Source organism: Salvelinus fontinalis, chromosome 20 (genome assembly GCF_029448725.1).
Source record: "Salvelinus fontinalis isolate EN_2023a chromosome 20, ASM2944872v1, whole genome shotgun sequence".
Taxonomy (NCBI): domain Eukaryota; kingdom Metazoa; phylum Chordata; class Actinopteri; order Salmoniformes; family Salmonidae; genus Salvelinus; species Salvelinus fontinalis.
Window position 1 is genome coordinate 21,603,116 of NC_074684.1, and position 17,798 is coordinate 21,620,913.

Consider the following 17,798-nt stretch of genomic DNA (forward strand, 5'->3'; position numbering starts at 1 on the left):
TTGCTGATATTTCCAATGAAAAAATCATTAAAGTAATATCAGTGGGCTTTGTGATGAATGAGATGATTCAATGAATGATGGAGCTGAGTTAGCCTTTTTGCCCAACATTTCATTTAAGCTGCTCCAAAGGTTTTTACTATCATTCTTTATATAATTTATCTTTGTTTCATAGTATAGTTTCTTCTTTTTATCAACCTTAGTCACGTGATTTCTTAATTTGCAGTACATTTTCCAATCGGTTGGGCAGACTTATTTGCCACTCCTTTTGCCTCATCGCTCTCAACCATACAATTTTTCAATGCCTCGTCAATCTACGGGGATTTAACCATTTTTACAGTCATTTTCTTAATGGGTGCATGCTTATTAGTAACTGGAATAAGCAATTTCATAAATGTGTCAAGTGCAGCGTCTGGATGCTCCTCATTACACACCACAGACCAACAAACATTCTTAACATCAACAACATAGGAATCACTACGAAACGTATTATATGACCTCTTATAGGTAGACTCAGCAAATTGACATTGCAGATAGTAGCACCACAGATATTGAGAAGATACAGACTTCTCTCTCACAAAGTCACACACAGGCGCATGTGCTTGGGTTCGCATCATGCAGGTCACCAAAAAGTCCGAGAAGTTGAGCCTTGCGCTTCAACGCTCTTAGTTGTTTCAGAAATTGACCCACTATGCTGTTCAGTTTCTGCATCTATATCGTATTGCTGAGTGTACCTTTAAATCATGTCAGAAAAACTACAACATTTCACCAATACTTAATTATCTTTTTTTGGAAGGAAACGATTTAACTCATATTGCAATTTATTAAAGGTCATATTTAATAGAAATCTGGTCAGTTACTTTAATGCATGTCACAGAAAAACTCAAACATTTGATCAATAATTTGGAACGTATAATGATCTATGCATTATTCTACATGTTACACGTGAGAACGTAATGTAAGTCAACATTCAACCAATCAGCTGCTGCTCTTCAAACAGGAAGTCGTCTGCATGCGTAGGACGCTTGTTTTCTTCTTCTCAGCGACTTGCTTCTTTCATCACCAAAAGGCATCTTTCCATCTTTAGATTGCAAAATGAAACAAAATTCAAATGTACCAGCCTTTCTCACCAAGCTTTGGACTCTTGTGGAAGATTCTGAGACAAATGAATTTATTTGTTGGAGTCAGGTAAATTAAATTGCCCAACTGAGCGTGCCAGCCTGGCAGAGCTAGGTAGCGCTAGCACTTGACTCTGCAAGGTGTGAAACGAGTTAGCCAGTTATAGTAGCTATGCCTGCCTAGTCCTAGAATCATGTGTCGATTAGTAGGATTCAAGAAGCATCGTTTTGTTTTGTTAGTGATACTCTTTTGCTATTGTTGTCCCTGCTGGCTAAAGCTAGCACGTTATTTTGAATGATCTGTTTGTAAATTGGCTAACTTCTTATAATAGCATATCAATAAAATTGGCTAGTTAACAAAATAGCATATAAATAAGCATTCCATGATCAAATAAAGCAAGAATACCCATGCACTATTTAGGTCCTGAAATCTAACACACATACATGTAATTGATTGGAAGTAGTTGCAGACATTCTAGTCTCCTAATATATACATATTTATTTAGGAAGGTAACAGTTTCCTTGTCATGGATGAACAGCGATTTGCCAAGGATATCCTTCCCAAATTCTTCAAGCACAACAACATGGCCAGCTTTGTCAGACAGCTAAATATGTGTAAGTAAGCGCTTCTATAAACATAGCGACTCTGCTGTTTTATTGGAATGCCTCTTGTGCAGCTGTCTAATGGCTGGTCAATTTGCAGATGGATTTCGCAAAGTGATGCACATCGACACAGGCATAGTAAAGCAAGAGAGGGATGGACCAGTTGAATTTCAGCATCATTACTTTAAACATGGTCAGGATGACTTGCTGGAAAACATCAAAAGAAAGGTAAGACTAGGGCTGTGGCGTTTTGTCAGCCGCTGATTGTCAAGCAAATAAACACATTTAACATCAAAGTCTACACATAGTCTACAAGCCATTTTAAAAAGTCTAATAAATCCATGTAAACATTTACTACACCTTCACAATAAATCCATTATTTATTTTAGACATGTCTAAAGAAAATATAGTCTGTTTCAGAAAAGAATAGCATAATCTGAGTTTTCCTTATGTTAGATCCAGATGTGGCTATGCCAAATGGCTGTGAGCTACACTAGTTCAAATAGCAGACAATATTTGCTTATAATTCCTTGGCATTAATTTTATAGTATGAAGAATACAATTTAACAAAGCTGAATAAAATATAAATATTTTCTCCAAATGATTTGAGGGAGTGCGCACATGCGGCTATTCTGTGTTGAGCGGTTAACAAAGAAATAGGTACTCCTACACTACCAGTCAAAAGTTTTAGAACACCTACTCATTCAAGGGTTTTTCTTTATTTTTACTATTTTCTACATTGTAGAATAATAGTGACGACATCAACACTATGAAATAACATATGTAGTAACCAAAAAAGTGTTAAACAAATCAAAATATATTTTATATTTGAGATTCATCAAGTAGTCACCCTTTGCCTTGATGACAGCTTTGCACACGTTGGGCATTCTCTCAACCAGCTTCACCTGGAATGCTTTTCCAAAAGTCTTGAAGGCATTCCCATATATGCTGAGCACGCATTTTCCTTCGCTCTGCGATCCGACTCATCCCAAACCATCTCAATTTGGTTGAAGTCGGGGGATTGTGGAGGCCAGGTCATCTGATGCAGCATTCAATCACTCTCGTTGGTCAAATAGCCCTTACACAGCCTGAAGGTGTGTTGGGTTATTGTACTGTTGAAAAACAAATAATAGTCCCACTAAGCCCAAACCAGATGGGATGTTGTATCGCTGCAGAATGCTGTGGTAGCCATACCGGTTAAGTATGCTTGAATTCTATATAAATCACAGTGTTACCAGTCAAGCACCGGCACACCATAACACCTCTTCCTCCATGCTTCACGGTGGGAAATACACATGCAGAGATCATCCGTTCACCCTCACCGCGTCTCACGAAGACATGGCAGTTGGAACCAAAAATCTCCAATTTGGACTCCAGACCCAAGGACAAATTTTCACCGGTCTAATGTCCATTGATTGTGTTTCTTGGCCCAAGCAAGTTTCTTCTTATTATTGGTGTCCTTTAGTAGTGGTTTCTTTGCAGTAATTCGTCCATGAAGGCCTGATTCACACAGTCTCCTCTGAACAGTTGTTGATGTGTCTGTTACTTGAACTCTGTGAAGCATTTATTTGGGCTGCAATTTCTGAGGCTTGTAATGCTAATTAACTTATTCTCTGCAGCAGTGGTAACTCTGGGTCTTCCGTTCCTGTGGCGGTCCTCATGAGAGCAAGTTTCATCATAGCGCTTGATGGTTTTTGAGACTGCACTTGAAGAACCTTTCAAAGTTCTTGAAATTTTACGTATTGACTGACCGTCATGTCTTAAAGTAATGATGGACTGTCATGTCTCTTTGCTTGTTTGAGCTGTTCTTGTCATAATATGGACTTGGTCTTTTACCAAATAGGGCTATCTTCTGTATACCATCGTCGTCGCCCCCCCCCCCCCCCCCCCTTGTCACAAAACAACTGATTGGCTCAAACGCATTAAGAAGAAAAATAAATTCCACAAATGAACTATTAAGGCACACCTGTTAATTGAAATGCACTCCAGGTGACTACCTCATGAAGCTGGTTGAGAGAATGCCAAGAGGGTGCAAAGCTGTCAAGGCAAAGGGTGGCTACTTTGAAGAATCTCAAATATATAAAATATATTTTGATTTGTTTAACACTTTTTTTTTGGTTACAACATGATTCCATAGTTTTGATGTCTTCACTATTATTCTTCAATGTAGAAAATAGTAAAAATAAAGAAAAACCCTTGAATGAGTAGGTAAGCCAACTTTTGACTGGTACTGTATGTGTGACATTTGTTTTGATTTAGAATGGTCCATTGTCATGCACCTGTATCGAAACAGGGGCAGTGGGGAAAAATACGTAATCTATGCACTTAAATAGGGAATGGAGGACTTTTCCCTGTGGTTTATTTCCATGCCAGCCAAGTAGGCTCTACTCCTGTTGTAAATATAAGCAATGTGCTTAGTATTAGGGAAGTTGAGAAAAATTTATATTAGGGCAAGCCTATAGAAGGCTGATGGGATCCTCCTCTTTTTATTAGCGGCCATCACTCTGTTTTCTCCCGCATAGCCTAAACAAATGAGCTGATGGGTTCTCATGAAGTGTTTGATTAGATTTTCAAAAACATTTTCATTGATGTTATGGTGATTAGAGGGACAATAGCGTGCTGAGTACCAGGCAGTTAGCAAGTTTGGTAGGCTACTAATGACTAGCAGCAGCATCAGAGCTTGGAGAAGCCTAATTGCCGTGACTAAACGGTCATGTGGAATTTGACTGCCTTCTCGACTTGTGACCGCCGGTGTGGTGGTAATACGGTCACCGCAACAGCCATAGTTAAGACCTCATGGAAACAAACATATGATGGCAAACAAATAAATCACCTATATCAGTAAGTACGTCAAACTGAATAAGGGCATATTTTTTCAGGTTTCCAATGCAAGACCAAATGATACCAAGATCAGACAGGAAGACCTGTCCAATATTTTGGCCAGTGTTCAGAATGTTCACGGAAAACAAGAAAGCATTGATTCCAGACTCAACACACTGAAAAGGTAAGCAAACTGCCATGCCCTGGCTATCAAATGGAGGTTAGAAAGTAGTAGGGATGTGTTGGTTTGGAGACAGTTCTATGCTCATGCTTGAATTTATGTTTACAGAGATAATGAAGGTCTACGGAGGGAAATATCAGACCTGAGACAGAAGCACTCCCAACAGCACCAAATCATTAAGAAGGTGCAGCAAAACATTCTGCACCAAGAATGAGTTTCCATATTCAGTAGGAATTGAATTGGAAACAATTCTCCTTTAGGGTATAATAGTTGTCTAACTTTGATGATAATTGTCTTTATTCATTGCAGTTGATACAATTCATCGTCACATTGGTACAGAAGAACCGGATGAGTTTAAAACGCAAGAGGTAAGGCTTCATAGTATATCAATTCTTCCTCTAAATGACATCATCGATTACTAAACATTATTAATTCATTTTACATCTGAATCTCCATTTTACAGGCCTATTCTACTGAACAGCAATGGAAAGAAGCCTAAATACATCCATGAAATCTACGATGATCCTCTGGACCACAACAAAGTATGTGTAGAGGTCTGAATGGGTTTACCTCCCTATGTAAGGTGTACATGGTGGTGTCCATCCAATCAGTCAGGACGCTAATGCTAACAAACAGATATTTTTTATTTTTTTTACAATATTAAGGCAGGATCACTGCCCAGAAAAATGCCGCATTGTAAGAACAAAACTTGACATTGGCGGCGGCGCAGATTTCTTCCATAATATGCGTTTATGTTGCTTCAAAAGTCTGTTTTCTCAATGTAAGCTATTCTAAAGATGTACATTTTGAACTCTCTCCTAGCCCTCTGTCAGTGGTTTGAAGAATGTTGATCTTACTGACGATGTCGTCATCTGTGATGTAACTGACGATGACACAGAGATCACAGAGGGCCCCTCAAGAGCATTGGATCAATCGTAATTCAACATTTTTAAAAATTGTTTCATGTATATTTCCATCTGCCATCATCCATCCTCATGCCTTTTCTCCTGTCCTTCATTCTTAGGGATGTAGAAATAGTTGAGGTCTTCAACAGCAATACTGTGTCACAGACAGACAGCGCTGACAGTATAGGACAGACCTACTCTTTGGTAATCGAACCAGAAGAGACCACCATAAGCACATATGATAGCCTTCCCACAAGCAGCACCTTGCAGCTCAACAAACAGTCAGGGTTGAGCCTGGAGGATCCAATGAAGATGATGGACTCAATCCTCAATGAGAGTGGAGCTATTTCTCAGAATATCAACCTCCTCGGCAAGTAAGTGGACTTGACTAGCTTTACGTTTGTGGCCTGTATTTCATGAAGAACTTGAGAAGGCTTTCTCACATTATGTTCCATATTACTGTGTTGCATTTTTTCATTTGTAAGGATATAGACCTATTGAATTATTGTCTCGTCTTACAGTTAATAGGCATCCAAATGTTTTAACAGGGTTGAGCTGATGGACTACTTGGACAGCATTGACTGCAGTTTGGAAGACTTTCAGGCAATGTTGTACGGGAAGCAGTTCAGCATTGATCCAGATATTTTAGAGGCCACAGAGGTTTATGTTAATTACATTTCCATACAAAATCTACAGTTTTGCACTTGTATAGAATTACCTGGTTACCCCACTCAATTCAATATCCGGGATGTATTTGTTACAGAAACTGTTTAAGAACCAAACACAGCAAATGGAATGAAACATGGAGGGACCTACCTGTATTTGTCCAATAGAAACTCGTTTGCATTTCCCATTTGGAGTAAACGGTTTCTGTTGCGAAACCTTTTGCCACAGAATTGACATGATTATACCCCAAGTCTGTCTGAATTGAATTTGTGTTTCATAATCCTCATTCATTTCACTCTTTAGGGGAGTGGTGGTCCCAAAGAAAATGCAGGGCTGCTATCCAAAGGAGACAAGTCTAGTTTCTCAGCAGACAACCAGCTGGTCCAGTACACATCCTGCCCTCTGCTGGCCTTCCTGGATGGCTGCACCCCTTTGGCCACAGAGGCAGACAGCAGCACAGCCACAGAGCTGGGAGACAGCCTGCTGCAGCACAACACTGAGGTCCCCACAGACCTCCTGGAGCCAGATGAGGAGCCTCCACGAAGCTCTCTGATCCGCCTGGAACCCCTGACCGAGGCAGAGGCCAGCGAGTCAACGCTCTTCTACCTGTGTGAACTCAACCCAGAGGACGACACCACTGACTTGACACAGCTGGAGATTTAACAAGGTTAACTAAGGAGCAGAAAAAGGATTGGACCTTTTGTAGATACTTGTCAAAATGATCTATTTCCCCGTATCTTTTGGTACTTTTCTGTTCATAAGTAAGACATTCCGTCATTAAGTGAAGAAACAATCTACTAACAGCTGTACGTAAACCCCGATAAAGATGAGGCTGCAATTATGTTGTTGGTTTAGGTTTCAGCATTTCTTGTGAAAAGGGGAATGTTTCACTGTATTATTGATTTCTGTATTGATATGTTTTAAGGATCACATTAATCTTTAATGAACAAAAAACAGAAGTGCCTGCATTTCATTAGTAGAACCCCAATGTTGATCATTTCAAGTACTGTAGTCTATGTACCGTGTGTATCAATGTTTCATGTTATGATTCATAGATTGCGAAGCTTAACAGTGACAATGACATTAAAAGAACAGCAAAAGCATAATTACATTCTGAATGCTTTGTTCTGTAGGTGAAGGTATATTCAAGAAAATGCATGCTTTGCCTTAAAGTTTATTAAAAGGTGGGTTACAATGCACTTTAATACATGTCAAAAGACAACAATTGTCAGTCTGCTGGAAATACTGAATACACATTTCTAGTATGTTAAATAATTTATCCACTGAACATCAGTATTTTACATTAAGATAACTCCAGTGTGAATCATAGGTAACAAGGTACACAAAACTGAAGGACTAATATTTGACCTATAACACAAGATGTGCATGATAACAAAAGGGAAAGCTGTAGTTTCAGTTTTGCTATTTGGGAGGATGTTCTGAAAAGGAAAGCACAGCAAAGCATGATGGTAGATTAGCCTATAATATGCCACTGGTACATCACTGATGGAAATTAACCTAGGATTACAACAATGAGCTAATATCTGAAACCCTGCACTTCATTGCTACATATGCATAACTTAAAGCAAAGTGTAGCATATTATCAAACATCAAGCAGTCTTGCCCATTTTGTAACAAATCAATGGTTCTTTCTGAATGTCTCCTATCCAGAGTCAATTACAGTTGAGGAAGAGTCCTTTCACTGACCATCTCTCCAAGCCCCGGCTACCTTTACAACCCCAACTCAGCAAAAAACATTCTTTAACTTTGCAATAGGATAAAACATGGTACATAAAACACCCATGTATTCAATACTATAGCATGCATGCAGTGTATTAACAAAAAGGGTGGGTGGGGAATACACATTCAGTATTTACAGAGTTGAATATTCAAAATGATCATGAGCAAATGATTGCCCCCCATTCTTTAGATCATCAGTCGAAGTCTCGGTTGACCAGGACCAGTGGGGCTGCTAAAGTCCACACATAGAGGGCAATGCAGATCCAGCTGGAGGAGATCTTCACCCACACAGAGGGCCACTTGCTGGTCATGGTCTCATAGTTGGAGTCAGGGCTGAGAAAATCAAAAACAACAGACAAGTCAAACCCAGGAGGGATAGATGCGGTAAAACAGGTCAATCAAACTCGACCAAAACAATGGAATTGCCATGGAAATGTGTGGGGGAAAAGTGCCGTGAGGGAAAGATCTCATTTAGGCTACTGTTTGTGTGCATTTCACACTTGAGGTAAAAATCGGAGTATAATGCTTGTATGGATGTCAACCCAAATACATGTTCATGTAATACTTAACCAATCAATTGCATTAGAGTTAAAAACGACTGTACCACCACAGATTTGCTTACTAGCTATGCTAACCATCTTAAATGAAAGGGAGTTAGCATTTAGCAGTCACTTCTAAACCTGAAAAGGGACAACTTCTACATGTTATGACCTGTGTATATTTCACAATATTCAATACTAAGGCTACAGACTCATTACTGCAATTGCCTAGTTATCATCCTACCAGACCAAATAATCCAAGAGAGTGAGGATACACACCTGTACCAGTTGGTGAGGGTCATCATGATGTAGAGGGAGGCCAGGAAGAGCATGAAGTGGAAGAAGGAGTAGCTGTAGGTGACTCCGTCCTTCTCGTTGTCCACGGCACGGTTCTCACCATCTTCCACGTCAAAGTTCTCAGGGTGGTGGCCATCCTCAATCAGGGAAGACTCGTCACTGGTCAGAGTCAGTTTGTTCACCTGGGTGTTGGAGGAGTTGCGGATGCTATAGGAATGAATGGATAACATGTTATTGTCAGGGTCAATATCAACTGCACAAAGCTGGTAAATGGTAAAATAGCATTAGCAGTTTCTTCGAAGAGAAAACTGCAGACATTGTTGTTTGGGTCGGACTTGTTTCCTTACCTTGAGTACAGAACACACATCAGGAACAGGACCAGCCCCACAATACCCTGGGCATCCCACCACTGAACAACAGGGTGGTCCTTACCAGCTGGGGTGGTGTTGTTGAGGCCAATGATACCCAGCAAGCTTGGGTTGCATTTCCTGTCTGTGGATGGCAAAGACAAACACATTTACTCGAGTGCTTGTCTTGATGAAGAGCTAGCCATTTATTGGTGTATCAGAAACATTTGATCATTAAAATTCTCACCTGGCTCGTTGGTCATGGCAGACCAAGTGAGATACATGGTGTACAGAGTCACAATGGAAGACTGCAGCAACCCGGACCTTGGCTGGGACTCCTGTTGAGAAAAGGGGTGAGATAACACTAAGATGTAAATGTGTCAGAACATATTATAATTACATGTTTATAATACAAGATGAAGGTCCAGAGAATAAGGTTTTTGGGGTACAACATGGAGTGTGAGTTGACATGCTGGTCCAATGCACTTCCTTACCTGAATCTTGGGCAGGACGGACATGACTGAGGCTCCGACACACAGCAGCATGTTGACAGTGATGAAGGCCTTGTTCTCAGTGCAGCCGTCAGTGTGGGTGTAGTAGACGTAGAACATGATCAGAGACACCAGGGACAGGATGTAGTTGATGGTGGTAGCAGACAGCAGAGCTGCACGGGAGATATTAGACTTACTGGTTAGTTCTGGACAATGGGAGTTAAAAGTGTAGACACAGAGGGTTGCTTTAACTCAACCTGTCACCAGTGCATTTTCACAAGGTATTCTTAAAGAGAAGCTCCTGTTGATTACCATACCTGCATACCAGCAGCGAGAGTTGCCCTCCTCCATCTTCTCCACCCAGGACTCATTCCAGGAGTGGGCAAAGTCTATCAGCAGGACCAGCTGGATCAGGATGAAGCAAAAAGCTCCAGCCATTCCTATGTAGAACCAAACTAAGGGAGAGAAGTGTGAACTAGCTACAGGCTAAGTGAGTATTATTAGCTTCAAGTGCAATCGCAAAAACCATAAAGCACTATGATGAAACTTGCTCTTATGAGGACCGCCACAGGAAAGGAAGACCCAGAGTTACCTCTGCTGCACAGAATAAGTTAATTCGAGTTACCAGCCTCAGAAATTGCAGCCCAAATAAATGCTTCACAGAGTTCAAGTAACAGACTCATCTTAACATCAACTGTTCAAAGGAGACTGCGTGAATCAGACCTTCGTGGTTGAATTGCTGCAAAGAAACCACTACTAAAGAACACCAATAATAAGAAGAGACTTGCTTGGGCCAAGAAATACGAGCAATGGACATTAGACAGGTGGAAATCTGATGAGCCCAAATGTAAGATTTTTGGTTCCAACCTCTGTGTCTTTGTGAGACGCAGAGTAGGTGAACGGATGATCTCCAGATGTGTGGTTCCCACCGTGAAGCATGGAGGAGGTGGTGTGATGGTGCTTTGCTGGTGACACTGTGATTTATTTTGAATTCAAGGCACACTTAACCAGCATGGCTACCACAGCATTCTGCAGCGATACGCCATCCCATCTGGTTTGCGCTTATTGGAACTATCATTTGTTTTTCAACAGGACAATGACCCAACACACCTCCAGGCTGTGTAAGGGCTATTTGACCAAGAAGGAGATCGATGAGTGCTGCATTAGATGACCTGGCCTCCACAATCACCCAACCTCAACTCAATTGAGATGGTTTGGGATGAGTTAGACTGCAGAGTGAAGGAAAAGCAGCCAACAAAGGCTCAGCATATGTGGGAACTCCTTCAAAACTGTTGGAAAAGCATTCCAGGTGAAGCTGGTTGAGAGAATGCCAAAAGTGTGCCAAGCTGTCATCAAGACAAAGGGTGGCTACTTCGAAGAATCTAAAATATATTTTGATTTGTTTAACACTTTACAACATGATTGCATACGTGTTATTTCATAGTTTTGATGTCTTCACTATTATTCTACAATGTAGAAAATAATAAAAAATAAAGAAAAACCCTTGAATGAGTAGGTGTGTCCAAACTTCTGACTGGTACTGTACATTTCTATGAGACAGAAAAACATTATTTGTATGAAAAGGGCCATTACCAGTTGTGAAGGGACCCTCTGGAATGAAGAATGCACCAATGGTAATGGCAGTCGCAGAAGCAAACTTGAAGAACCAAAACCTAAAAGAAAGCATAAGTATTTTAACTGATCGACCTGTTTGAACTTAAATATACTTATGGATACCCTTGTTCCTTATTTATCTTCCTGTATTGCAGTATATAATGCTTACTGATATTGTCATGACCCATATATGAAGAAGACACAGTGCTATTTACCCATTGTGTATAGTAGCTCTGGGATCCTGGCTACTCTTGACTTTGACCATGAGGAGGGAGAAGAGCAGGAAGAACATTGCCATGCCGAAGCAGATACGGTACACAGCCTTGTAGCCAACCAAGACATCACAGTTGACATGACCCTCCACACCTGGAATTGATGTACCCATTCCCCCATCACAGAATCCTGGAATCTGCAAGAGCCAAGATGCACATGTAATTAGTCAGGCCAAACAAAAATGTGTAGAATTAGTTGTCTTAATTGTAAATGTTGTATATCAAATACATAAAACGCATAGTTAGGTACCTTCTTGAGCAGCTCTTCCATCCCTGGCATGAGCATAATGCATGCGATGCCCACGCACAGCAGGAGGAAGAAGGCATAGATGAGTCGGGTGACAGTGGAGTTATTCCCACTGGGGCAGCATTTGCACAGCAGGCAGGGGGCAGTGCCACACAGGCAGGGGATCTACAAGGCAAGACAAGGGAATGAGGTTAAATGTGATTCAAACCAATTAGCTAAGTCATACAAGTATAGAACTGATGCTGACAGAATAATATATCTGCCCAACGCTGAATGGTTTTACAGTTAGAATATAGCCTAAGTACAAAGTCAATAGAGTTTTCATTCATTGATAAAAGTTAATACATCTACGTAGGGTTGACATAACACCAACACACTTGTTTTTCCCAAGTTGCTAACTGCGTCGGAAACCAAATCTCTGCTAAGAATAGAGATCTGGTCACGGCAGGTGTCAAACATAATCAAGTTGATACCAATGTGGAAGAGAGACCAGGCAGTTATCGGTACACGTTTAGCTTGAAAATAGTTTCAGGAATATGATTAGTTAAACTAAATAGGAAACAATACCAGACATTGTTAAGAGAATTATGTTCTCAATGTTCATAAACCGAACTTCAATTAAACTACTCAGTCTGCAATCCAGAGTTTGTAAGATTCTGGTTGAATGAAACAGACCGAGGCCCAGCTACAATAGTCAAAATGTTTATTCACGAGAGCGCTAAAAATCATACAATGCACACTTGGTTATATACCTCACATTTGGTCATCAATGCCCCTCTTCTCCTGACACTGTCAATGCCATTTACAAGTCTTACTTCAACACCTACATTGCTTATCATATCCTGCAACATGTTACATAATCTACTGCAAGCCTAACGGTTTCTCCCCTCTCTGGGTGAGGAGACCTCCTTGCCTGTTATCAGTTTCACAGTGGTCACAAGTTGTCTGCCACAGTTCCTTGTCTGTTAACAGTTCCTCTTTTTCTATGCACAATTCTAGTCTTATGATTCAAATAGATCTCACTCTATTATCCAGTGACAGGGTGGAATACTGTTAGTTATTGCCTTAACATTAATTTGAAAGTATAAATAATTTAGTCATTATCTTACCATTACTTTAAACATATAAATCACATAACAGACACATGCCTAACTGAACTGAGTGCCGTTAAATTCAAAAGTATTTTAATGACCCACATTTCACAATGCACTGGTAGCCTAACTGGAGACGTCATAGTTAACGGTGATCTGACATCTGATTCTGTATTGATGCCTAGCTACGGTGTTGCAATTTTTCCAAGTACCGGGCGGTAGCTAGCTGGTTAAAATGATCATCATGTTATTGATAAACAATCGTCATATGCAGGTTTTGACAGTTCGATCCCCGAACTGGTTTACTTTGCTTGCTCTCTATACGTTTACATTTACAATTCTACAGCAATGTAGGCCTCCTTGAGACCTAGCTAGATAACCGCTAACGTTAACTATGACGTCTCCAGTTAGGCTACCAGTGCATTGTGAAATGTGGGTCATTAAAATACTCTTGAACATATAGGCACTATCAATAACAAAGTGGCTATCTAGCTAGGTCTCAACTACATTGCTGTAGAATTGAAAATGTAAACGTATAGAGAGCAAGCAAAGCAAACCAGTTCGGGGATCGAACTGTCAAAACCTGCATATGACGATTGTTAATCAATAACATGATGATCATTTTAACCATCTGACGCTAGCTAAAATTGTGATCATGTTTTAGAAAGATTACCCGGGGCCAATGTATTTTATTAAAAGGCAATGCACCAAGCCATACTGAACAGGGAACCACCCTGGCTTTGTTGTTGTGCATTGACGCTAACACAGCTACAGTTACTTTAGGATTACAGTAGCTAGCGAAACTGTCGTCTGAATAAATATTTGATCCGGTCCGTTTTTTAAAAAGTGGATCTGAGTGATGTAGACTTTTATTTTAATTATCATAAAAACGAAGGCTTACCCAACTCGCCATGGAACACAGTCCGAGAACGGCCCCCATGATTTTGCCGAAATAAGACTTCTCTGTGCTGTAAAAGATGGATGCTTTTCGTCTGTTTACAATACAATCGCGCTTCTTCTTAGGATTTGATTGGTGGATCGCATCCAATTGAAGGTGCATATACCGCCATCTACTGTACTGGTGTGTGAGGCATTTCACGGCCTACTGTACCTACATTAAATTATGTACCTACATTAATTTACACAAAATTAGAAAAAAATTAAATTCCCCTGCCAACTATTAACCCTCTAAGAAAACTAAAAAACACCCCATTCCACTATTTAACCCTATCTAATCCTACTCCAGACCAACGGTCTGAGAGGATAGAAGTCTACCACTCAACACCCCATGCAACTGTTCTGCAAAAAATCCTTGCAATCCAAAGTACTTCTCTGCGGCAGCCACAACAACCTCTATTTTCTGTGACTTCCGATCCATTTCTACAGTACAATTGACAACCATGGCTATGAATACTAAAAATCACACCTTACTGAAGCACATATTCTTCCCATCGCTCTCTCTCTTGAGCTCTGCCTATCCACAGGAATCCTCTCAATATCCCTCACCCTGTACCCATCTTCCGCTACCACTCTAGTCACTGCTCCTGCACACTTCTCATATCTAGGGATCTCCCTACTACACACTACTGCAACATGCCCATAACTGGCATTTTCAGAAAACATGGGATAACTTACACTTCCTAACTTGACCTTGTTGACAAAGACTCTACATCAAAGCTCAGCAGGACAGACAATGTCTTCTCCGTTTCCCCACGCTCTCCATTGCACCAAACGGTGGGCATCACAGACACCGGGAATCTTCCATTTCAACTGATCCTCCTTAACACTTAATACCACCCCTGTTATCACTTCTTTCTTAACAATCTCACTGCCACTTCTGTTTTTTAATGGTAATCCACCATCTATGACTCATTTCCGGTTAGCCTTGCGTATGTGATCAAAGATGTGATCATGCACCAGTGTGAATAAATTCAGCATACTCAGAAAATTGGCATATTTGTTGCTTTGAATCTGTTAGTTTGTTCTAAACACAATGCCTTCATTGTTGTTCAATGAACATTGTTACATATTGAATGCAACTGTATCCAGGGTGGAATAAATCAAATTAATTGTCTCACATTCCCTTCAATTTCACTCCAGACAAACAGCAGTATCTACCATTTTGCTCTCTCTTTGCTGGCTATCAGTGGCAGGACCAAGACTACATTTGTACCTGATTCTCCTGAAACTTTAACTTGAAACAACGTGTTTTCCCCCTCTAAATGGTTACAATGCGACTCCATTTTGTTGCTTCCAGCCTATAGACAGAAATTAAAACAGGAAGCGCCCGTGCTCAGATCTGTTCAATGCTTGTCCGACCAATCGGATTCCACGCTTCAAGATTGCTTCGATCACGTGGACTGGGATATGTTCCGCATATCGTTGGACAACAACATTGATGAATACGCTGATTCAGTGAGCGAGTTTATTAGCAAGTGCATCGTTGATGTTGTACCCACAGCGTCTATTAAAACATTCCCCAACCAGAAACCGTGGATTGATGGCAGCATTCGCGCAAAACTAAAAGGAAGAATAACTGCTTTTAATCAGGGCAAGGTGACCAGAAACATAACCGAATACAAACAGTGTAGCTATTCCCTCCGCAAGGCAATCAAACAAGCTAAGCGTCAGTATAGAGACAAAGTAGAGTAGAAATTCAACGGCTCAGAGACGAGAGGTATGTGGCAGGGTCTACAGTCAATCGCGGATTACAAAAAGAAAACCAGCCCCGTTGCGGACATCGGTCTTGCTCCCAGACAAACTAAACAACTTCTTTGCTCGCTTTGAGGACAACACAGTGCCACTGACACGGCCCACTACCAAAACCTGCGCGCTCTCCTTCACTGCAGCCAACGTGAGTAAAACATTTAAACGTGTTAACCCTCGCATGGCATCCCCAGCCGCGTTCTCAGAGCATGCGCAGACCAGCTGGCTGGTGTGCTTACAGACATATTCCATCAATCCTTATCCCAGTCTGCTGTTCCCACATGCTTCAAGAGGGCCACCACTGTTCCTGTTCCAAAGAAAGCGAAGGTAACTGACCTAAATGACTCTCGCCCCGTAGCACTCACTTCCGTCATCATGAAGTGCTTTGAGAGACTAGTCAAGGACCATATCACCTCCACCCTACCTGACACCCTAGACCCACTCCGATTTGCTTACCGCTCCAATAGGTCCACAGACGACACAATCACACTGCACACTGCCCTAACCCATCTGGACAAGAGGAATACCTATGTAAGAATGCTGTTCATCGACTACAACTCAGCATTTAACACCATAGTACCCTCCAAACTCGCCATTAAGCTCGAGACCCTGGGTCTCGACCCCGCCCTGTGCATCTGGGTCCTGGACTTCCTGACGGGCCGCCCCCAGGTGTTGAGGGTAGGTAACAACATCTCCACCCCGCTGATCCTCAACACTGGGGCCCCACAAGGGTGGGTTCTCAGCCCTCTTCTGTACTCCCTGTTCACCCATGACTGCATGGCCATGCACGCCTCCAACTCAATGTGCCCTCGGAATGTGGTGTCAGGAAAATAACCTCACACTCAATGTCAACAAAACAGAGGAGATGATCGTGGACTTCAGGAAACAGCAGAGGGAGCAGCCCCCTATCCACATCGACGGGACAATGGTGGAGAAGGTGGAAAGTTTTAAGTTCCTCGGCGTACACATCACGGAAAAACTGAAATGGTCCACCCCACAGACAGCGTGGTGAGGCTGAAGAAATTCGGCTTGTCACCAAAAACACTCACAAACTTTTACAGATGCACAATCGAGAGCATCCTTTCGGGCTGTATCACCGCCTGGTACGGCAACTGCTTCGCCCACAACCGTAAGGCTCTCCAGAGGGTAGTGAGGTCTGCACAACGCATCACCGGGGGCAAACTACCTGCCCTCCAGGACACCTACACCACCCGATGTCACAGGAAGGCCAAAAAGATCATCCAGGACAACAACCACCCGAGCCACTGCCTGTTCACCCCGTTATCATCCAGAAGGTGAGGTCAGTAGAGGTGCATCAAAGCAGGGACTGAGAGACTGAAAACCAGCTTCTATCTCAAGGCCATCAGACTGTTAAACAGCCATCACTAACATTGAGTGGCTGCTGCCAACATACTGACTCATCTCTAGCCACTTTAATAATGAAAAAATTTATGTAATAAATGTATCACTAGCCACTTTAAACAATGCCACTTTATATAATGTTTACATACCCTACATTACTCATCTCATATGTATATACTGTACTCTATACCATCTACTGCATCTTGCCTATGCCGTTCGGCCATCGCTCATTCATATATTTTTATGTACATATTCTTATTCATTCCTTTACATTTGTGTGTATAAGGTAGTTGTTGTGAAATTGTTAGGTTAAATTACTTGTTAGATATTACTGCATGGTCGGAACTAGAAGCACAAGCATTTCGCTACACTCGCATTAACATCTGCTAACCATGTGTATGTGACAAATAAAATTTGATTTGATTTGAGAAGAAAATCTCATTGAATTGACTTACTTCTTAGCTGTTTTCTAATTTTAATAATTGAGTCACATTGAACATGTAAATGCCCCCTGAGCACAAATGCTGCTGATAGATTAAAAAGAGAAAGACGGGAAATAAGTATGATTCATGCATGGCTTTTTCAGTGAGCTGTCACGTTCCTGACCTATTTCTGTTAGTTTGTTATATGTGTTAGTTGGTCAGGACGTGAGGTTGGGTGGGCATTCTATGTTTTTTGTTTCTATGTTGGTTTATGGGTTGCCTGGTATGGCTCTTAATTAGAGGCAGGTGTTTGGCGTTCCTCTAATTAAGAGTCATATTTAGGTAGGTGTTTTCACAGTGTTCGTTGTGGGTGATTGTCT

General features: G+C 41.3%; 2 protein-coding genes across 6 annotated transcripts; one reads left to right on the forward strand and one right to left on the reverse strand.

Moving 5' to 3' along the window:
- The first annotated feature begins 1,000 nt into the window (after nucleotides 1-1,000).
- Nucleotides 1,001-7,396, forward strand: LOC129817509 (heat shock factor protein 2-like). 5 transcript variants are annotated; one of them, XM_055872824.1, is made up of 11 exons: nucleotides 1,001-1,185; nucleotides 1,622-1,730; nucleotides 1,819-1,946; nucleotides 4,598-4,722; nucleotides 4,828-4,903; nucleotides 5,029-5,087; nucleotides 5,183-5,261; nucleotides 5,542-5,654; nucleotides 5,744-5,998; nucleotides 6,173-6,330; nucleotides 6,658-7,396. In XM_055872824.1, exons 1-11 carry the CDS (start codon nucleotides 1,093-1,095, stop codon nucleotides 6,951-6,953), a joined length of 1,491 nt encoding a protein of 496 aa, XP_055728799.1. In that variant the 5' UTR covers nucleotides 1,001-1,092; the 3' UTR covers nucleotides 6,954-7,396. The 5 variants fall into 5 exon arrangements, with proteins under 5 accessions (XP_055728799.1, XP_055728794.1, XP_055728795.1 ...); XM_055872819.1 differs by having other exon boundaries at nucleotides 6,173-6,284; nucleotides 6,594-7,396; XM_055872820.1 differs by having other exon boundaries at nucleotides 6,173-6,235; nucleotides 6,594-6,929.
- A 55-nt stretch (nucleotides 7,397-7,451) lies between these two features.
- Nucleotides 7,452-13,940, reverse strand: LOC129817510 (serine incorporator 1-like). Its single transcript, XM_055872825.1, has 10 exons — nucleotides 13,830-13,940; nucleotides 11,841-12,002; nucleotides 11,534-11,727; nucleotides 11,298-11,377; nucleotides 10,022-10,159; nucleotides 9,708-9,877; nucleotides 9,461-9,551; nucleotides 9,214-9,358; nucleotides 8,849-9,073; nucleotides 7,452-8,363 (listed from the first exon to the last, which is right to left on the reverse strand). Exons 1-10 carry the CDS (start codon nucleotides 13,866-13,868, stop codon nucleotides 8,225-8,227), a joined length of 1,383 nt encoding a protein of 460 aa, XP_055728800.1. The 5' UTR covers nucleotides 13,869-13,940; the 3' UTR covers nucleotides 7,452-8,224.
- Between the last annotated feature and the right edge of the window lie 3,858 nt (nucleotides 13,941-17,798).